This window comes from Trichechus manatus, unplaced genomic scaffold (genome assembly GCF_000243295.1).
Source record: "Trichechus manatus latirostris isolate Lorelei unplaced genomic scaffold, TriManLat1.0 scaffold00118, whole genome shotgun sequence".
Taxonomy (NCBI): Eukaryota; Metazoa; Chordata; class Mammalia; order Sirenia; family Trichechidae; genus Trichechus; species Trichechus manatus.
In genome coordinates, this window is record NW_004444054.1 from 2,191,117 (window position 1) to 2,214,631 (window position 23,515).

General features: G+C 40.5%; 1 protein-coding gene across 1 annotated transcript in view; it reads right to left on the reverse strand.

Moving 5' to 3' along the window:
• Window positions 1–17,881: 17,881 nt before the first annotated feature.
• Window positions 17,882–23,515, reverse strand: part of UBL3 (ubiquitin like 3) — an 83,647-nt gene continuing 78,013 nt past the window's right edge. The window contains exons 3-5 of the mRNA XM_004384154.2: window positions 23,401–23,487; window positions 18,630–18,707; window positions 17,882–18,339 (exon numbers count right to left, since the gene is read on the reverse strand). Coding sequence (XP_004384211.1) covers window positions 18,287–18,339; window positions 18,630–18,707; window positions 23,401–23,487 — 218 coding nt within the window. The 3' untranslated portion in view covers window positions 17,882–18,286. The remainder of the gene's footprint in view (window positions 18,340–18,629; window positions 18,708–23,400; window positions 23,488–23,515) is intronic.

The window sequence follows — 23,515 nt, forward strand, 5'->3', positions numbered from 1 at the left end:
AATGGACAATTCAAAGGGTTGACCTCAAACAGGGTCATCTGACAAAAAAAGCAGTCCACAGTATATCCAACATTCTTCGTCGGCACCACAATTTGAATGCATCTGTTCTTCTTCTGTCTTCCTTTTTCACTGTCCAGCTTTCACATGCATACAAGGTGATTGAAAAGACCATGGCTTGAGTCAGGCACACCTTAATCACTAAAGTGACGTCTTTGCTTTTTAAAATTTTAAAGAGGCCTTTTGCAGCAGATTTGCCCAATGCAATATGTCATCTGATTTCTTGACTGCTGCTTCCATGGACATTGACTGTTGATCCAAGTAGAATGAAACGGTTGACAACTTCATTTTTTTTTCATTCATTATGATATTGTTTATGTTGAATATATCATGAACTGACAGGAGAATGAACAGATCAAATATAACTGGAAGCTCCTTAGAAGCAAGGATGGTGAGACTTCAGCTTGCTTACTTTGGACACATCATCAGAAAGGGCCAATTGCTAGAAAAGTACGTCATGTTTGGAAAAGCTAAGTGTCAGTGAAAATAAGGGAAACCCTCAATGAGATGGATTAACGCAATAGCCACAACAATGGATTCAAACATGCCAACCATCATGAAGATGGCGCACAACTGGGCAATGTTTCATTCTGTTGTCCATAGGTCCCCATGAAAGGAGGCAGAGCATATGTTTACAGATTCTGGTAAGTTGTATGTATGGAGAGAGGGACAGAGCTTATGAAATTTCTGTTTATTTCCATTTACTCAGTGAAATAAAAAGCCAGGATGGAGAAGAAGGGAGTGGAAGGGTGGGAGGAGAAGTGGAGGGACTGTCATCAACTGAGTGTGAGAGGGAATGGGCCAGAAGAAGGTGGAATAATTGCTAGACAGCACTATGAACTCTCTTGGGATTAGTAGTCATGCTCTTAAAATGAGACCAGTCCAAATAGTTTGTGCTTTTCTCTAGCCCTGTTTGGCTGGTACAGATACAAGTGCAGAGTGGGTGAAGAATCAGATTTAAGTAGGTTTACTGTTTTGTCAAGGAGCCCTGGTGGCACAATGGTTAAGTGCTCAGCTGCTACCGGAAAGGTCAGTGGTTTAAACCCACTCATCAGCTCCAGGAGAGAAAGACCTGGTGATTTGCTTTGTAAAGATTACAGCCTAGAAGACCCTATGGGGCAGTTCGTCTCTGTCACATGGGGTCGGTATGAGTTGGATTTGACTCAACCGTGCCACCAACAACGAGGGTTTTGTGAAACAGAGCAGCAGAAGGACAAGGGAGCTCAGAGTACATACAAAGGAGAGGATTATAAAGAAGGTCCATTGAATTTAGCTGTGTAGGAAGAGAAGTAAAGTCATGAAGAGTGTCTTAGTTATCTTGTGCTGCTATAACAGAAATACTACAAGTAGGTGGCTTTAACAAACAGAAATTTATTCTCTCACAGTTGAGGAGGCTAGAAGTCCAAATTCAGGGAGAAGGCTCTAGGGGAAGGCGCTCTTTCTCTGTCAGCTCTGGGGAAAGGGCCTTGTCTCCTTTTAGCTTCTGTTCCTCAGTTCCTTGGTGATCTTCACGTGGCATGGCGTCTATCTCTCCCCATCTCAGCTTGCCTGCTTAGTTGCTTAATCTGCTTTTATATCTCAAAAGAGATTGATTTAAGATACACCTTAGACTAATACTGCCTCATTAACATAACAAAGAGACCCTATTCCCAAATGGGATCTTAACCACAGGTATAGAGGTTAGGATTTACAACACATATTTTGGGGGAACACAATTCAATCCATAATGAGGGGCAAGCAGAGTTACAAAGTAGGAGGATCAATGGATTGTAGACCTACGTGGGAGTGGGGGAAGTATTGCTGGTATCAGGCTGCCAGACGGAGTGAGCTGGAAGGTGGGAGATGGTGGAAAGTGGGAAGTTTGACACTGAGATTGTGGTGGGGTTGCCGTCACTGGTAATAAAAAGACCTAGAGCATGAGGAAGGGAGTGAATGGCTGAGGCAGCAGGGAGATTAGGGAACAAGGTAATTGAAGGATCATCCTTCCATGTGGATTAAATCACCAAGAATTAAAAGAGAAGTAGGGGTGAAGAGAGTGAGTGATAGGGAACCAAGAGTTAAAATCCAAGGAATGAAAAAGAGTAACCTGGGGTCAGTAGAGACTACAGCAAGGAGTCTATGACTAGAAGGTTACGACAAGGTAATGGGTACTCTTGTGTGATGACATGAGATTCTGGGAGAAAGTTCTGAAGGACCAATGGGGAGCAAAAGGAACAGCGGTGTGTGGGTCAAAAGGCTCAAGAGGCTGCAAACAACTGTCCTAGACCCTTCAGAAACAATGCCTTCAAGTACAAAAAAACAAAAACAAAAACTTAGGGTCATGATTTCATGGGACATCCCAGTTAATTGGCCTAATAACATGTTTAGTGCTTCTGTTCTACCTCCTAGTTCATTGTGTAGTGCCTGAGGTCTTAAAAGCTTGCAAGCGGCCATCCAAGGCATAACAATTGGTCTCTATTCACTTGGAGAAACAGAGGAAGAAGGAGAGTCAGGAATATGAGGAGGACATGGAATGTGTGACTAATTGCCTCCATGAACAACTGCCTCCTTTGCCATGAGACCAGAGGAACTAGATGGTGCCTGGCTACTATTAATGAACATTTTGATCAAAAATTCCATTAAAGAATCCTGATCAAAAGTGGGGAAATGCAAAACAGAATTTCAAATCTCATGGACTGTAGACTTTCTGGAGCCATGGAAGGTACACAAACTCCTGAAACTATCGTCCTGAGATGATCTTTAAATTTTAAACCAAAAATATCCCTTGAAGTTTTCTTTAAAGCAAACAAAAGTTCAGCTTAACTAGTATTAAATGTCTGCCTTGAGTATTATGGTCTTTTAAGAATTATCTCTGTGGGATCAAATTGACAACAACAATTCGAAAGATTAGATAGGAATCTTAGGGGCAGTGAGTTTATATTAATGGAGGAAGAACAACGCAGAAAAGGAGCATGAGAATGGCGGCACAAATCGAAGAACGTAATCAGTGTTACTAAATTGTATGTGTAGAAACTGCTGAATTGGTGTACATTTTGCTGTGTATATTCTCAACAACAACAACAAAATCAATAAAATTTAGAAGGAAAATAAAAAATAAAGAACTCATGTGACAACCAGAACGGAATAAATAAGAATGTTGACACATTGTGAAAAACGTAATCAATGTCACCGAATAATCTGTGCAGAAATTGTTAAATGAGAACCTAATTTACTGTGCAAACTCTCACTGAAAACACAATAAAGTATTATTTCAAAAAAGACAAAAAAGAACTAGGGGACTCTCCTAGGGTAAAGAAGACAAAACAGCCACGACAACTAAATGAAATGCATCATATTTGACTGGATCCTAGACTGGGGGTAAAATGAGCTTAAAGGGCATTATTGAAACATTTGGGGAAATTTGAATATTGGTTATATTTTAAGTAATATACTTTGAATCATTGTTAAATTTCCCGAATGTGAAATGAAAGCGAATGTTCACGTTTTTCAAAAAATATAGGTTACAGTATTTAGAGGTAAAGTGTCATGATATCTCCACAGTCAAAATATTCAGCTCACTCTCCCAAAATCTCTACCTCTGTATTACATCTATTTCTCTCTACATAAAGAGAGAAAACAAATGTGGCAAAAATGTTAACAAATGATGAATTATGTGTGTGTGTGTGTGTGTGTGTGTGTTGGCTGTGGTGGTGGTAGTGTTAGTAGTTGATTCCGACTCTTAGGGACCCCATGAGACAGAGTAGAACTGCCCCATAGGGTTTTCTAGGCTGTAATCTTTACGGGAGCAGATCGCCAGGTCTGTCTCCCACGGAGCTGCTGGGTGGATTTGAACCGGCTACCTTTTAGTGAGCACGAGAGTGCTTAACCGTTGCGCCACCAGGCCTTCCTGTTGGTGTATATAACCTATTGCCGTCAAGTCGAATCCGACTCATAGCGACCCTATAGGACAGAGTAGAACTGCCCTACAGGTTTCCAAATCTTTACAGAAGCAGACTGCTACATCTTTCTTCTGTGGAGTGGCTGGCAGGTTAGAACCCCCAACCTTTGGATTAGTATCCCAGTGCTTAACGATTGTGCCACCAGGGCTCCTTGATATATATTAAAAAAAAACAAATCCGTGGCCATCGAATCAATTCCGACTCATAGTGACCCCATGGGACAAAGTAGAACTGCCTCATGGAGTTTCCAAGGAATGGCTGGTGGATTCGAACTGCTGAACTTTTGGTTAGCAGCCGAGCACTTAACCACTTCACCAGCAGGCTCCCTTGATATATATACATATATATATACACACACACATATATAAATAATATATAGGTGTTCATCATATGATTTGCACAACTTTTCTGTAGGTTTGAATTTTTTCAATTACAAAGTTGGGGGAAAAATTTTAAATTATATTATTCATGTAGTCAAGCATTTGAGATCTTTCCTTAGCAATTTCTTCTATTGGTTAATGTGTAAAGATATTTGAAATAACCTAAATGTCTTAAGTTAGGTGTAGGATGGAAATACAGTAAGCTCAGAGGAGACCTGGACTTCTGCCATTGGATCCCAGGAACTTTGTACATTTTTCCTGGCACATGGTAGGTGTTCATGAAATATTTCTTTCTTCTTGGTTTATTTTTATTGAGGTCTATCCTACTTTATAAAATTACGTACAATAAAGTGTACAAATATTAAATGTTCAGTCTGATTAATTTTTGCATGTGTATTATACCTGCAATGAGCCCTGGTGGCGTGATGGTTAAGCACTCGGCTGCTAACCAAAATGTTGGTGGTTCAAACCCACCCAGTGACTCCATGGGAGAAAAGACCTGGTGATCTGCCCCCATAAAGATTACAGCCTAGGAAACCCTATGGGGCAGTTCTACTCTGTCACATGGGGTTACTATGAGTTAGAATTGACTCAATGGCACACAAGAACAACAACAAGAACGAAGTATACCTGTAAATAACAACAACCCATTTCAAGATACAGAACATGTTCAGCACCCCAGAGGGCTCCCCTGTGCCCTCTCCTAGTTAATAGCACACCCTCCCCAAAGGTGATCATTATCCTGACCACTGTCACCATAGTTTTGTGGGTTCAGGAAGTTTATTTAAATGAGATAATGCATTGTGTGTCTTCTATGTCTGCCTTCTTTCACTCAACATTATGCTGTTGAATGTAGCCTAGTTTGTTATTTTGTAATATTTTAGGCAAGTAAAATTTTACTGAAGATCATTCAAAAGCAGCTGCAGCAGTACATCAACAGAGAACTGCCAGAAATTCAAGCCAGATTCAGAAGAGGATGTGGAACCAGGGATATCATTGCTGATGTCAGATGGATCCTGGCTGAAAGCAGAGAATACCAGAAAGATGTTTACTTGTGTCTTATTGACTCTGCGAAGGTATTCGACTGTGTGGATCATAATAAATTATGGACAATATTCAAAGAACGGGAATTCCAGAACTCTTAGTTGTGCTCATGAGGAACCTGTACATAGACCAAGAGACAGTTGTTTGAACAGAACAAGGGGATACTACGTGGTTTAAAATCAGGAAACGTGTGCATCAGGGTTGTATCTTTTCACCATACTTATTCAATCTGCTTGCTGAGCAAATAAGCTGAGAAGCTGGACTATATAAAGAAGAACGGGGCATCGAGATTGGAGGAAGACTAACAACCTGTGTTATGCAGGTAACACAATCTTGCTTGCTGAAAATGAAGAGGACTTGAAGCATTTCCTGATGAAGATAAATAACTACAGCCTTTAGTGTGGATTACACCTCAACATAAAGAAAACAAAAATCCTCACAACTAGACTGTCATGGTTTGAATTATGTCCCCCCAAAAATGTGTGTATCAGTTTGGCTAGGCCATGATTCCTGGTACTGTGTGATTTTCCTGTATGTTGTAAACCTGCCTCTATGATGTTAATGAGGGAGGATGGGTGGCTGTTGTGTTAGGAAGGCAGGACCTGATCTACAAGACTGGATTGTGTCCTGAGGCAATCTCTTGAGATACAAAAGACAGAAGTGAGCAGTGAGACAGGGGGACCTCATACCATCAAGAAAGCAGTGCCGGGAGCAGAGCGCGTCCTTTGGACCGGGGTCCCTACGCCAAGAAGCTCCTAGTCCGGGGGAACACTGAGGAGAACGCCGAGAGAGAGAAAGCCTTACCCTGGAGCTGCCACCCTGAATTTGGACTTTTAACCTACTTTAGTGTAAGGAAATAAACTTCTCTTTGTTAAAACCATCCACTTGTGGTACTTCTGTTATGGCAGCACTAGATAACTAAGACATAGACCAATAAGCAACATGGTGATAAACGGAGAAAAGATTGAAGTTGTCAAGGATTTCATTTTACTTGCATCCACAATCAACACCTATGGAAGAAGCAGTCAAGAAATCAAACGACGCATTGCATTGAGCAAATCTTCTGCAAAAGACCTCTTTAAAGTGTTAAAAAGCAAAGGTGTCATTTTTGAGGACTAAGATGCACCTGACCCAAGCCATGGTGTTTTCAATTGCCTCAAATGCATGAGAAAGCTGGAAAGTGAATAAGGAAGACCGAAGAAGAATTGACACCTTTGAGTTTGGTGTTGGTGAAGATACCTTGGACTGCCAAAAGAAAGAACAAATCTGTCTTGGAAGTACAGTCAGAATGCTCTTTAGAAGCAAGGGTGATGAGACTTCGTTTCACATACTTTGGACATGTTATCAGGAGTGACTAGTCCCTGGAGAAAAACATCACGGTTGGTAAGGTAGAGGGTCAGCGAAAAAGAGAAAGATCCTTGACGAGATGGATTGACACAGTGGCTGCAACAATGGGCTCAAACATAGCAACAATTGTGGGGATGGTGCAGGACCAGGGTGTTTTCTTCTGTTGTACATAGGGTTGCTATGAGTCTGAACAAACTCAATAGCACTTAACAACAACAACAAATCTTTTGGAAGCAGACTGCCACATCTTTCTCCCTCAGAGCAGGTGGTGGGTTTGAACGGCTGACCTTTTGGTTAGCAGCTGAACATTTAACCACTGTGCCACCAGGGCTCCTTTGCTGGATCATAGGGTATACAGATTTTTAGTTTTGGTATATACTACCAAATAGTTTTGCAAAAATGGTTGTTCAAATTTGCATTTACACTTGGAAAATATGAACATTTCATTTGCTCCACATCCCTGTCAACACTTAGTATTGTCAGTCTTTTAACTTTTAGCCATTCTGGTGGAAGTATAGTGCTATTCCATTGTGGTTTTAACACTAAACATTCATTAAATGAATAAATAAAAAGGGTATGTCTATAGAATGGAGTATTACATAACCACAAACAATGTGTTTACAATGATTTAATATTCTTGGGATATACACAGTTTTTGTAATGTTTTTCATCTCTAATGTATTAGAGGTGAAAAACATTATAAAAACTATATAATGTGCTTTTATTTTTATGTTAATGTGTACATATTAATTGAGAATACTAGAAGAAATTCACAAAGATATTACGAGTTGATTCTGAATAGTGAGATTATAGATAGTTTTATTTTTTCTTATACTTTTTCATAATCATGAGATACTCAATAATAAATATCCATTTTGAAAGTAGAAAAAACACTAAGGTGTATTTTTAAGAAGAGTCTCTGCCTGGGGAAAAGAACCTTCTGTGTTCAAACAAAGAAGCCCTGGTGGTGCAGTGGTTAAGCACTCAGCTACTAACCAAAAGGTTGGTGGTTTGAACCCACCCAGTGGATTGGTGGCAGAAAGACCTGGCAATTTGCTTCTAAGAAGATTTCCGTCACCTGCGTTTACTGCTTCTATTCTACTTTCTAGTTTGTTGCATAGTGCCTAGGGTCTTAAGAACTTTCAAGTGGCCATCCAAGTCATAACAATTGGTCTCTATTCGCCTGGAGCAACAAAGGAAGAAGGAGAGTCAGCAATAGGAGGAGGAAATAGATGTACGGTTAATTGCCCCCAGGAACAACTGCCTCCTTTGCTATGAGACCAGAAGAAATGGATGGTGCCCAGCTACCATTACTAAACATTTTGATCAAAGATTCTGTAGAAGAATCCTGATCAAAAAGCAGACAATGCAGAACAGAATTCAAATTCTCATGGAATCCAGACTTTCTGGAGCCATGGAGACTGGATGAATCCCTGAAACTATTGCCCTGAGATAATCTTTAAACCTTAAACCAAAAATACCCCCTAATGTCTTCTTAAAGCTAAACAATAGCTTAGCTTAACTATTAAAGAATGTTTGCCTTCAGCATTGTGCTCTTTCAGGATCTATCTATATGGGATCAAACTGACAATAGCAACTGGAAAGATTAGATAAGAAACTTAGGTGGTAATGAGTTTAAATTATGGGGGAGGAACAACTCAGAAAAGGAAGGTGAGAATGGGTTTCACAACTCAAAGCATGTAATCAATGTCACTGAATTGTGTATGTTGAAACTGTTGAAACAGGTTATTTTTTGCTATGTATATTCTCAACAACAACAACAAAAGATTCCTGTTGCCGTCTAGTTGATTCCATCCAGTCAGAGTATAACTGCCCCATAGGCTTTCCAAGGCTGTAATCTTTACAGAAGCCAACTGTCAGAACTTTCTCCCACAGAGCGGCCATTGGGTTTGAACCACCGACCTCTTGGTTAGCTTTATCACTGCATCACAAAGGTTCCTTATAACCTTAGAAACCCTACGGGGTAGTTCTACTCTGTCACATGGGGTCACTCTGAGTAGGAATTGACTGTATCGCAATGGGTTTAAGTTCAAACAACAAACTGTACTTCTGTGAGCCTGTTTTAATACCTGTAAAATGGGCCTATGTCATGGCCACAGACCAGAGCTTGTCACTGAGTAAGCACTCAACGTATAATGGATTTTAAAAATAAAATACTTGAAGGGCTGTGGGGGATGTAGTATCCTCAGGGGAGAGCTAGGGGTCAGAGCAAGAAAGTGAGAACTTTCAGAGAAGATGATGAGGCTGTACAGCAGCTCTCTGATGGGTCCTCTGTCCTAGAGAGGTTTCTGGAATGGGCTGGGGTGTGGTAGGACATGGGGACAGAAAGTGCACCCAGGGTCATATGGGGATTACAGTGAGGGTGATGAGAAGTGATCTGGCTGTCTGGGGATTCTTGTGGCCTCTGAGCAGATGGTGGTGAGGCTGAGAGAGGTGGCAAGTGCGAAGGAGGGGGGTCAGAGGCTCCTTCTGCACTCCTGACAATGAGAACAGGAAGTGGGCAAAAAAAACAGCTACCATGACTCCGACTCATGGCCACCCATGTGTGTCAGAGCAGAACTGTGCTCCTGTGCTCCGTAGGGTTTTCAACAGCTGATTTTTCAGAAGTAGATTGCCAGGCCTTTCTTCCAAGGTGCCTCTGGGTGGCCTCGAACCTCCAACCTTTTGGTTAGCAGCCAAGTGCATTAACCATTTGCACTAGCCAGGTACTCCAGGAGGGGTGCAGAGGGACAGTCTTACTGTGAGAATTCCTTTGTTGCTGTTAGGTGCTGTCCAGTTGATTCCAACTCATAGTGACCCTGTGTGACAGAGCAGAACTGTGATCTCCTGCAGAGTTGCTAGGAGGGTTTGAACTGCCAAACTTTTGGTTAGCAGCCGAATGCTTCACTGTTGCGCCACCAGGGCTCCTTACAAGTTCCTTTAGAATCCTGAAATATGCTTCATCTTGGCGTGGTGACTTGACAAGTCGCTGGGCCCGTTTCCTGCCTCCTTTCTCTAGTTTGGTGTTCAATTCCAGTTTAACAGTACTTATTCCCACCTTTCCACTGGATTCCCTGGTTTTCTTGGTAGGTGGTTCTCTTTTTGGTCATCTGCTCCACGCCATAAATCTGTTCAGATTGCGCTGGATGGGAAGTTCACGCTTCAACACTAAAAAGTAAAAACTAAACAAACAAAAACTCCCCAGGGTATTCTAATGCACATCCAGGGCCGAGAACCAGGGGTCTTCCTCTGTCTTGTTGTTTTGTGTGTGTATGTCTTAAACACAGCAAACATGTGCTTTTCATTTTCTATGAACTCTAGCTCATTCCAGACCTTTCCAACCTTATTCTTAGAGATGTTTGTCCCTTAATAGAGTCACCCTTGATTTGTACACCCAAACTTCCATCTTCTCACACCTTTCTGATTATGAGATCAGAGAGCTAACTTGGGGCCACAATGGTCTCTTTGGACGTCTTTTCATGGGCAGAATCATTTGTGGCTCTGTTGTAAGAGATTTATTGCGAAAGATCTTAACGCAGAATACTCCTCATATTTTCTTTGATATTTTGTAAGCTGCTCTCATAAAGTTGGGACTCTATGTTGATGCCTAGCACTTTCTTCTACTTTTGGCTGGAATGAGGAGAAAACATCCATACATTGATTAAATCTCCTGTGGAAAAGTCTAGCGCATCGGCGCTTCATGCTTGGCAAAATCAGCGGCTGACCCATGTCCTCAAGGGCCAGGCCTTCTCTCTTTCCACTCTGCGATACAGCGCTGTGTTGGCTCTGCTCGTGGGTGACCTCCCCTGTGGGCCTCAAGGTGGCGATAGCTGTATTAGTCAAAACAATGCCCAGAAGCAAAGGAAATTGTCTCAGGTTTCCTTAAGGGTAAGGGAACATTTCTCAGAAACGCCGTCGGCAGAGTTCCCCTCACGTTTCATTTGCCAGGATCGGGTCCCGTGACCACCCCTAAACCAATCACATCATAAGGAATTGATTGACGTTACGCCTGGGGCCCTGGAGGCACAATGGTTAATCACTCTGCTGGTAACTGAAAGGTTGGCGATTTAAAGCCAACCAGCAACTCCGAAGGAGAAAGACCACTAGGTCTGCTCCCATAAAGATTGCTGTTGCTGATGTGTGCCATTGAGTTGACTCCGACTCATAGCAACCCTATTACAGCCTAGAAAACCCTATGTGACAGTTCTACTCTGTCACGTGGGGTTGCTATGAGTTGCCAGCCCCTAACAACCACCCCCGGAGGTGGGATAAGGTCACAACTCATGAGTCACATGGGGAGAGGAATCAACAGTCTCCTCCCCTCCAAAACATCAGGGTTCGGTCAGCAAGGAAGGGGTGGGGGACGCTGGGGAGGCAACCAACAGAGTCTGCCTCACTTAGCTTTTATCACTGCAGTATCTGAGGAGCCCTGCTATTTTCTCTGCAAACCGAAACAAACCTATTGCCATGGAATCAATTCCGACTCATAGCGACCCTATAGGACAGAGTAGAACTGCCCCATGAGGTTTCCAAGCAGCTACTGGTGGATTCAAACTACCAACCTTTTGGTCATCAGCCAAGCTCTTAACCACTGCGCCACCAGGGCTCGTGATATTTTTACTAGAATGATTCCTTCCTTCTGGGCTAAAATGAAACCCAGAGAAACAGTTTTTCCTCTGTTACTTCTGTTAATCTAATGGGATGGAATTGTCAGCAAGTCAAGACTCTCTCCTTTAACAGAGTAAGGCTCCCAGCAAAGGCCTGTATAACTGAACTACTTCATCACCACAATATCTTGCCTCCGTGTTTTCCTAATACAGATTCAGAACAGGAATTGATAGCCTTAATCTGGAGAAGAGATGTTTAGTATAACCGCATCACCATATTTTTGTCTTTTTTCCAATCGTTATTCAGATACTCCTCACCTGCTTCCATGCTCGGGTCTATGAACTTCCACGTTATGTGTCTTCTTGACATATGTTTTCCCACCCTTTTTATTAAATCTATTTCTTTTGAACAATGTATATGTGTATTTTTGCATCCTAGTCAATGAAGCCCATCTCAGATTTAGATGTATGTCCTATATTAAAACGTCCAGTTCCTTGTTTATTGTCCATACCTTAAATAAAACCCGTTGCTGTCAATTCCGACTCATAGCGACTCTACAGGACAGAGTAGAACTGTCCCATAGGGTTTTCTAGGCTGTAATCTGTACAGAAGCAGACTACCACATCTGTCTCCCATGGAGCAGCTGGTGGGTTTGAACTGCCAACATTTTGGTTAGCAGCCAAGTGCTTAACCACTGCACAACCAGGGTTCCTTGTCCACACTCTATATCCTGGTAAATAGGTAAGTTTCAGTGGTGAATTACTGGGTCCTCTTTTTCCTTTAGTACATGGTTTATTTTTGAGATCTCCCCACTTCTTGTCTTCCTTTTAAGTCTTTGGATGCAGAATCACCCACACATTTTCTCTGACCTTTTTGTAAGCTGTTGTTATAGACTGGATTGTGTCTCCCCGCCACTTCCTCCCAAATTTATGTTGAAGTCCTAAACCCTGGTACCTGTGAATGTGACCTTGTTTGGAAATAGGGTCTTCGAGGATGTTAACAGTAAACATGTAAACACGCGGTCATACTGACGTACCCACTCACTGCCATCGATTCCAACTCACAGCGACCCTATAGGACACAGTAGAACTGCCCCATAGAGTGGTGGATTCAAACTGCCGACCTTTTGGTTAGCAGCCATAGTTCTTAACCACTGTGCCACCAGAGTTTCCTATACTGGAGTAGGATGGGTTCTAATCCAATCTCAGTGGTGTCCTTACAAAAAAAAGACACAGAAAGACAGAGCAAGAACAGCCAAGTGAAGGTGCATCTATAAACCAAGGGCTACCTGGGGATACCAGAAGCTGGAACAAACAAGAAAGGCTCTTCCCCTAGAGACTTCAGAGGGAGCACAGCCCGGCCAACACGCTGATTTGAGCTTCCAGCTTCCAGAACCGAGACAATACATTTTTGTTTGTATAAAGCCACCTGTTGTTGTTGGGTGCTGGCCAGTCAATTCCGACTCATGGTGAGCCCGTGTGACAGAGCAGAACTGCCCCATAGGTTTTTCTAGGCTGTAATCTTTATGGAAATAGATTGCCACCTCTTTCTCTCGAAGAGCAGCTGGGCAGAGTGAGTTCCAACTGTCTTTCAGTTAGCAGCCAAGTGCTTATCTGTTGTGCCACCAGGGCTCCTTATAAGCCACGTAGTTTGTGGCATTTTGTTATGGCACCCCTGGGAACTAGCACAGCAACTTTCACAAAGTTTAGAGTGCTTGCTGATGCCTAGCACATCGTCTCTGGTATAAAGCCTTTTGATAGGTTTGCCAGTCCACCAGATAAATTTTTCTTGGGCAAGGCACTATATGTAGCATTCTAGTGTTTATTTAAAAATGATCCCTTATTAACAATCTGGAGCCCTGGTGGCACAGTGGTTAAGAGGTCACTCTAGTAACCAAAAAGTTGGCAGTTCAAATCCACCAGCTGCTTCTTGGAAACCCTGTGGGGCAGCTCTACTCTGTCCTTTAGGGTTGCTATGAGTTGGAATTGACTTGACTGCAATGGGTTTCGGTTTTGGTATAACAATCCTACAAAATAGGTATCAATCTTATTTTATATATGGAAAAAACTGAAGCTCAGTGACTAAGGGGCTTGTTCAAAGTCACCCAACTCAATGTCATCCTGATTTCAAAGTCCAGCTAGTCTCTAAAACCTGAGGCCTGAATGACAACATCAATCAAAATGGAGAAGTGCTAAAATTATCAATTTTTTAAAATGCATCTAAGAATCACTGGGGGCAAGTGGCACCTAACCAGTGGAACTCAGTTAAGCAATCCCAGGTAAAAAGCATGTTGTAAGGAAGGGGGAGCCCTGGTGGCACAGTGGTTAAGAGCTCAGACTGCTACCAAAAGGTTGGCAGTTCAAATCCACCAGCTGCTCCTTGGAAACCCTATGGGGCAGTTCTACCCTATCCTATAGGGTCATTGTGAGTCGGAATCAACTCCATGGCGACGAGGTTTTTTTTTTTCTCCCTTAAGGGAGGGAGAGGGTGAGGGGAACCAAGCCCCGGCTCTTGAATGCTGGATAAACTGTTGTTTATCAGAAGCTGTCTTCTGATCTAGTAGAAAGCTGAGAACTGAGTAAATCAAAAAAATGGTATGATTATATGCAAGGTGTGGACAGTGTAGAAACAGCAATTGGAACCTTGAGGTGCCAACTCAGCTTATGGCCAGTCCCTATTCCTTTCCCTCTAGATTTTGTCCCCTCAGTGCAAAATCCCTCACTACATTGTAGACTTCCCTTATACCAAAGTAAGCCTCAAGGAACATAGAAAGTCAGACACTGAATCCTGTTTGAACGTGGATTTCAAAGCCAGTTAAATCTCTGCCACAAACTTCAGAACAAAAAAAAACTCCACAGCTGCTATTTTAAGAAATATGTTGTTGTTAGGTGCTGTCGAGCCGATTCTGACTCAGGGACCCCCATGTGACAGAGTAGAATCTTTATGGAAGCAGCTATACTTATATATACACACACACACACACATATGGAGCCCTATGGGGCAGTTCTACTCTGTCACACGGGGTCACTAAGAGTCCCCTAAGGTGGAAGGCACTCAAAATACACAGCGGACACAGCAATGGACTTGGAGCACACCAACAACTGTGAAGATGGCACAGGGCAGGGCGTTTCATTCTGTTGTCATGCGGATCCCATGAGTCAGGGCCAACTCAATGGCAACCAACAACACGTATACACACGTACACGTGTTTGCCCTCTCCTTTGTTATTGGTTGGATCACACGAAAGAGATTGACAATCCCTTTTTCCAAGGGCTGATTTACTATGTCTACTCCTTATTTCTTTAAGTCTGTCATTTTGAAAAAGAAGTAGAATATAAAAAACATATATAAAGGACATTTGATATCATCATCAATGTCTACAAAACAACATTATTTGAAATTAAATCTGTTTTACAACCTAATACTGGTTTAAACGTTGCTATCTAAGAATCATGCTTGGTAGAGGGTTCAGCGACAAAGAGAAAGACCCTCAAATAAGATGGATAGACACAGTGGCTGCAACAATGGGCTCAAACACAGCAACAACTGTGAGGATGGTGCAGGACTGGGCAGTGTTTCGCTCTATTGTACACAGGGTCACTATGAGCTGGAGCTGACTCGACAGCACCTAACAACATCTAAGAACCAGATGTTTTTCACTGAATTTTGTCCACGAACTATTTCAACCATAATTTTAGGTTCTATGTCTTCTTCTCAAGTTCTCCTTCCACCCCTCAATTACTCTGTGCAGCTAACAAGTGACTACACTACAAAACGATAATGGGAAAGAAGTGAAGACATGTCTGCCTATTGTCTACCAAGATTGTAGGAAAGCCTCCTAAATTTCGGTTGGTCACTTCTCTTCGCTTTTAGTAAAATACGGCAGAGTAAAGGCTGGCACAAAGCTGAATTCTACTCAAGAATGTAATAAAATAAGCTGGAGAAAGGAAAAAAGAGAAACAGCAGAGAAATAAAAAACAGGAAAATACACCAAAAGAATGAATGGGAGTCATTTAAAAGAAAGGAAATATTCTACAACAGATGAAGAAAGTTTTAATTTCTTTTCACATTAAACACTTGATCACAATCAGAACAGAAATACTGTAACATTGGTCAAGATGACTTCATTAAAACTAAGAAGAAATGTTTGTAAAGAGAAAACCTCATTTAATGTGAATGATGATGTTAGACACTATCATTTTCATGGGGGAGATTAGGAAGCAACATATGTTGAAGAGAAAGCAAATGGTTGCAACTGGGGAGACATGCTGAGGTTTTAATAAAGAAGAGAAGCTCTGCCTTGCTCAAAGTCTAGGACAATTCAGTGGAGAGAGGCGAGTTACGATTCGATTTGTCAGATCTCGCCTTCACATAAGCGAGCTGCTATTCTGGGCAGAGGGATCTTCAACGGCAGCCTTGGATAGGACCAATCATATTGTAATCAGGCATTGTAATCATCAGGCAGTCCAAGGAACTGTCTTAAAAGGAGTAGTTAAGTAGTTTCATGTACATGCTATTAAGGTATCTAAATTTTTGGTGTTTTCCATATATAATTTTGCTACTTTTTATTCTTTTTCAGTGCGCACAACTATGATATTTGATATTAAGTGACATAATTCTTTCTCTACAAATGCACCAGGTTATCCCATTTAGCAAGCTCTAAATTGAGAGGTCTTGTGGAAGAGAAGGGAAAAACATAATGTGGGGACTTCCAGAGAAACATCTTGAAAACCAGTAGAGAATACACATATATTTTTACCATCATAAAACCTCAGTAATAATTGATAGTCTTTAAATTTGGAAAAAAAGATGAGTGATCAGAATTAAAATAGGTATAAACAATAATTACCAAGAGTTTGTTTTACAAAAGTAGAGCCATAAGTGGCTTAATTGCCAATTAAGTAATGACCAGACTCTTCTTTAGTGAATAGTGAAAGGATTCACACTGGCGTTACAGTCAACATAGCATGTAAATATGTAACATCTCTTGAATGTAACATTTTCGTGATGACAGAGACGTAATTCCATCCACTGTTGTGACCGTGCACAAATGAGCCAGATGGACACTGGGCACACACCGATACCAGCGGTAAATTATGAATCAGAGGAATGGGAAAGGATTCAGAAAGAAAAGTAGAAAAAAATTCAACATGGATGGGACCGTGCTTCAACAATTATCGACCTAATCAAGACCTTGAAAATTACCACCAAAATGCACTACCATATTTTTTTATTTAGTTTACAGAAAGAATCTATAAGTACAGGTTGCAGAAAGAAAATGTTTAGTGCTATTTACATCTGTTTTAAAACTCTGCTCTATACAAATTTAATTCTGATCAGTATGAACACTATTTTCCTAGGTCTACTGCATATAAAGCCTTTTCATCAAAGCATTAACAATGAACAAAATAACCTGATTACATTTAAACAAAGATGACTGTCTGAAACCAGTTACACTTCATGTTCATAGGGGCCATGACACTAAGTTCAGAACATAATGCCAGCCTGTAACTTCATTTTTATAAAGGCTAAAGTTATTTATATGGAATATTGTTCTATATACTACACGCCAATCTATATTTAAGTTCTATAGTTAGGTATTTTTATAAGTTTTTTTTATTAAATATATTCTACACATATTTGTAATTTCACCCAGGAAGGATTTCTTCCCAGTGAAAAAAATATAAAAATCTTTTATATTTTTACAGGTTTAGATGAAACTAGCTCATGCTTTAGTGCTGTGCAAATTTTTAGCATATTAATTTTTAAATTCTTGGTACAAAAGAAAGAATGGCATCCTAAATCATGTCTGCCTTAAAAAACCAGCTTTTGATTTTAATACAATTGCAAGCACTAATACCAAATGCAAACTACATAAAGAAACGAAATTAGTGCTATGGAGTTTTTTTATTTTTATTTTTTTAATTTTTAAGAATTCAATTGAGCTCTAATGAGTATGCATGACACTGGACACCGTTACAGATGAGCAATAATTATGGAAAAATTCAATCTGCTGATATTTAAATACATAAAATCGATCAGTAAATGAGGTTTTCTAATCTTTATGCACAATCATAAAAGCCTATGAGCGACAGGAATTTACCCCTCCCATATTAAGGCTAGGAAACGCACTCTCGTCCCTTTTTGTGCGGTACAAATAAGCACTCGGTTACTGTGACCCGAGAGTGCACGTGGTAAAGGAATAAAATGAGTTTCATCAGCCCTCTGCTGAGCACTTTAGACAACAGGCACGTTTTGTTGTTTGTTTGCTCGTTTCCACGTGTTGCAGTGAAGTAGTCACACTCAGTCTAGGACTCTGTGCCAGCGCAGCCCCGAGGCTGACTCTGGTAGGAAAGGGTTCACCCAACGTTTTAGTTTCGTTTCCATTTTTTCCTCTCAAGTTGGCCCAGTAATTAACTCTGCTAACTGCTGAGTGTCTTCCAGTGTGGAACTGTATCTATGAGTATTTCTAGGTGCCATAAACCATGTTACAAATTCTGTTGCTGAGGCAAAATCATGTCAATCTTTTTTTTTTTTAGTGCAAACTGTATTTGGAACACTTGATTTGTTAGTTCTGGTGATGAACATTTTGGTGGAAGCAAAATGGTTTCTGCTATGGAAAATAACTTATTAACTTTTCCCCTGGAGGTTGACTGCATTCAAAAACCAACGTATTTTAAAACTGCTCAAATAAACAAAAATACGAGAAACAAAAAATCATAGTGAAAAACGTTCCTGGTTCTTTTGACTTTCATGAGAAAAGATGACAGTGTTCGTGTAATAGTTCAGTTCCATGAGTCGACAGGCAGGCTGTTCTAGGGGTTTCTGAAGCAATGGTGGGTGTCTTCTGTCCCAGCAGCATGAAAGACAACGACTCCAACACGCACACTCAGCAGACACGGCAGACAGTGTTCACAGGATTACACAACAATTACTCTCTCCAGTCTTTTCACGATTCCTCTGACCTGGGGAAAATGAAGAACAGTCTTGTTTATGTTACCTTTGGAGGGGGAACCAAGTCTAGTAAGAAACAGTTTTTGCTTTTTTAATATTTGCATTTTTTTAAATTAAAAAGCTATAACAAACGCTCCTGTAATTTTAGCCTGTTTCCAAAATGTCTGGTTATTTGCTAGACAAGCTCTATTCATAAACTACAAAATTTTCCTTTCCCTCAGAATGTCCAAGAAAAACCAAGACATTCTGGAATGCCTGCCTCCGCGGCTCCAGCGAGGAATGTCTCCAGGGCCTGGCTTACCTTGAGAGTTTGGCTCAGGCAATGTCTCTCTGGCCACCAAATGCATCACTGTTGTTTTGCCAAAAGGAAGTTTTAACGCTACGTGAAAAGCAGAAAACAATATGTTACATACACAGTGACTCGGTGGAATCACTAACTAGAACTGAAAACATTTAAAAAATGGATTGCTTTCTGTATGCTTTCCTCGAAAGACTGAGCTTCTGACCATGCAGAGCACCTACTTTACTAAATGAAATCAGATTAATATTACCAGAAACAGCCTTTACAAGTCAAAAAAACTATTCTTCCCAGCTATGGCCATTGGCTTGACACATACATCCATAATGTTTAAGTAAAGGGATTTGAAAAAATACATAATTAGTTAATGACAGAGATAGCCTTTAGGGTGGAAAACAAAAAGAATAAAAATGGTTTGTTTGGTTTTTTTTAAAGAATACTTTTTCTAGATTAAGAAAAAGTTTACATGGGGAGATATCTGTTTCTAAATCTAATTACATGTCAGTCACCTAATAAAATTACCGCACTGAACAGGCTACTATAACGAAGACTAGAAGAAATGGCAAACTTAATTTTAAATATTTATTCTCAACCTTGTATTCTTCAGTTAGAAAATAATGTTCTTAAAAAGGGTAGTTTTGGCATTATTAAAGATCATTGTTTTCTAATCAAATTTTTCAAAGATTTTTCTCACTCCTAAGTAAAAAAAAAAGTTATTACAACATATTTCAGACATAGAAACAATAACATAACAAACGCTCACGTATTCATGAGCCACTAAAGGAAATACAAACATCAAGTTTCATAGCAAATCCCTTTGTTACTCTGTGTTTAAAAATAGAAGCAGCCCGTATTGCCAGCTACTAGAGTTGTGTCCATAGTTATGATGTTTTAGTTCTGACATCCCAAACTACTTTATCTTCACTAACTAAATAGCTGAAGATCATTACTTAGCAAGTATGACCCTCGTACTACCTGTGTTTTAAATCCTCCCTTATAGGATGATAGTTAAATTTTAAAAAAGAGTCCAAATTATCCTCAATATTATTTTTTATTGTATTTAAGATGAAGGTTTACAGAATAGTTTCTCATTAAACAGTTAGTACACATATTGTTTTACGATATTGTCAGTATTATATCTCATGTAATCAAGGCAAGTTTCCATTTTATTTAAAGTTGGACAGCCATGATTTGGGACTGGGCGGTGTTTCGTTCTGTTCTACACAGGGTCGCTACGAGTTAGAACCGACTAGACAGCCCCTAACAACCATGACAACAACGAACAGCCACACTTCATTCTCTTAAGTGCTGACGTTCAAATGAAGCACCACGGCCCCAGCATACCTTCACTATACACTAGGAGGGGGAAAAAAGAGTTCTCCCTCCTGGGCAGAGAGGGGTGATCTCCTAGGCCTGATTTAACATTAAAATGCAAATAAGACTTTATATTAAAAATTTCATCAAATGCATAAGTACAGCCTAACCAACACCTGAACCTTGACCTGAAGTTCAAATGTACACACAGCAAACCGTATGTCACTCTCATACTATCCTCTTGGCTCCAGTAGGCCAGCCTGGTTTAATAATCCTGTCTCTGCCAACTCTGCACACCGAGCAAGTCACCCTCTCCTTAACCTTCAACAAGGAGCCCTGGTGGCGCAGTGGTTAAGTGCTCAGCTGCTAAACGAAAGCTTGGTGGTTTGAACCCGCCAGCCGCTCTGCAAAACAAAGACGTGGCAGTCTGCTGCTGTAAAGATGACAGCCTTGGAAACCCCATGGGGCAGTGTTACTCTGTCACGTGAGGTCACTGAGTCAGAATCGACTTGACGGCACTAGGTAGTAACCGTAAATGGATCCCTTAACCTAGATATTAATTCTATTATTTGCCCCTTACAGCTGTGTCAATTAAATGAGACAATGCATGGAAAGTGCTTAGTTCAGAGTTTGGCACCAAGAAGCATTACCAGGATCATCACTCTGAGATGCCAAGGAAGATGAATTTCAGAAATACATGAGTGAACTGAACTGTAAATTTAAAGAAATGTTGCACAGGACTGGACAGATGCTGAGTGGCTTATACCTGAAGCTACGCATTTGACTGGTGGGGACTGTTTTTTTTCTCCATTTGAATTTTAACTAGAACCAGTAGATATTGATGCTTACAGTATTAAAGGTGAAGGAAGAGAGATACTGGACTTTAAAATGCTTTTCCTTCACTGTGGGTACAGCTGCTTTCTACTATGACACTGTACAGTATTTCCAGAACAGACCTTTAGTGTCAATCAAAATCACCCGGGATTTCAATTCAGTATCAGATTGGGAGGTGTGAGTTGGGGGATGGGGAAATGCGCATTTTTAAATACGCATCCTAGGTGGTTCTCGCACCCACAGTCTAAGAATCACACTTGGGAAAGCACTGATCTGGAATGTACTGAATATCCAACTTTTAGCTGATACTATTCTTATTTGTCCTCCAGTTACTAAGACTGCTACCACATCTTTACTTTAGTGGATTGAAACTATATATGTCTAAAAAGTTCCATCTCAAAAAAGGGGATTCAAGGCTATGTTTTAAGAGATTTGATAACCAAAAATGTAAACCTGAAACTTACTGGGCCGTACAATCTCAGGAATGGCAGAGAATGCCCAGGTTTCCCAGTCTGGCCATCCACTTCAGCCTTCAGTGATGACTGACTCCTCCCTATAATATGTATTCCCACGATCTCAGTCACCTACTGCTTGAATATAACCAATGACAAGGACCTCACTCTTTCCCAAGGCAGTCCATTTTTTCTTTAGGAGGCTAAATGTGTTCAGAATTTTTTCCTTATATTGAATAGAAATCTGTCTGCCTTTGATTCCCAGCTATTGGCTCTAAGTCTAGCACACTGGGCCACACAGAGCAAGCTGAAGCCTTCTCCCACACCAGTCCTGCAAATATTTGAAGACAGTTGTTATCCCCGTGTGCTGTCTCTGTATTATCTACAGTCAGTAAAAAAAAACAAACCAAACCCATTGCCGTTGAGTCGATTCTTAGAGCAACTCCTACACGACAGAGCAGAACTGCCCCACAGGGTTTCCAAGGTTGTAATCTTTATGGAAGCAGACTGCTACATCTTTCTCCCAGAGTGGCTGGTGGGTTCAAACCGCTGACCTTTCAGTTAGCAGCCGAGTGCTTAACCACTGTGCAACCAGGATTCCTTAAGCAACATTTACCAACTGTTAATTCACTCAAGTTCTTGTGTGAGCTATAGGGGGTTAAAAAAAGGGGGGGGGGGCTAAATATGGCCCCATCCTTAATGAATGCACAATATAGCCAGAGAGCTATATTCAATTAATTCATTAAAGGTTGGTCCCTCTAATCATACAAAGAGGTAGAAGAAGAAGAAACACAAACAAAATAAAGCTTTATTTAAATAGCAGATACCTCGCAGTAGACAGAAGCACTTTTTAGACCAGTTACCCCACTGCCCCCAAAACTTGTTGTGTGTGAGAGTATATCGGGACTTGTTCTACCTACTCGCTACTGTCATGTCATCTGCAAACATCTACTCCAGCCCTTACCACACAGTGTTTTAAAAGTGGATTTCATTTCTGTTTCTCCTCCATAATACTAGAGCTCTAGATGCTATGTTGTCCAGCCCTGTATCCCCAACGGCTGGCAAACAGGAAGAACACAATAAATACATGGTGAATGAATAAACATATTCTACTTTTAAAGAAAAATGGACTGAATATTTCACTGTCCAGTAGAGAGGATGAAAGACTAAACAAAAACATATTTAAATGAATCACCTTTAATTGCCTTCAAATTTCTAATTATCTGAGTATATCAGAAAGACATACACAAAAAAAACAGAACAAAAACTTTGCTTAAGATAGAAAATGTACCCCAGAAGGGGGCGCCATTGAGCTACATTTCTCCAATCACAACTGAGAGTTTACTAATGTGCCAAGCACTATTCTAAATGCTTTGAATATATAAACTAATTTACCCTCCCAACCTATGAGGTAGGCACTACTGTTATCCTATTTTATTGATGAGGCTACTGGGACACAGAATGGTTAAGTAACTTGCCCAAGGTTACACAGCCAGTAAGCGGTGGAACTAGATACGACTTAGACGGTCTGGTTCCAGAATTTACTCTTCAATTTACACTATACTGCCTCTCTAATTTTAGTCATTTACTTTTATTCTCATATGATTAGCAATTATATCATTTAGAGTCAAACTGAAAGATCCATTTATTACTATGTTTGAAAACCAATTATAAACTATTTCTAGTCTGTGTGCATTATTTTAACTAGAAAATAATACATTCAAATTGTTATTCAGAAGTATAATAAAATAATAACATTTATAAAATAATAAGTATGGACTCCCACTTATAATGGGATAGAGTTTATTTTACAAGGTAAGAAACACTTTCATGGCACTAAAATTGAATTTAACAGAATACAAAATATAAACCAAAACCAAACTCAAACCCGTTGCCATCGGGTTGATTCCGACTCATAGTGACCATAGAGGACAGAACAGAACTGCCCCACAGGACTTCCAACGAGCGCCTAGTGGATTTGAACTGCTGACCTTTTGGTTAGCAGCCGAACTCTTAACCACTTACGTCACCTAAGCATACCAAAGTAATGGACATAATTCATATTGACTTTGACTTTATAATTTTTAGTAAAATCAAAGACAGTAGCACTTAAAAGGAAGAAAGAGTGTCATCATGAGACAGACATTAAATCCCATTACAAAGGTGACTATTACCTCCTAATGTGACATTTCCATGTAGAAAGCGTCCTTGATAAATAAGTCGTAGAATATTTGGACTGCTGACTTGTTCTTCTTCCCAGTCTGAAAAGAATCCAGTGAGGTGGTCAGG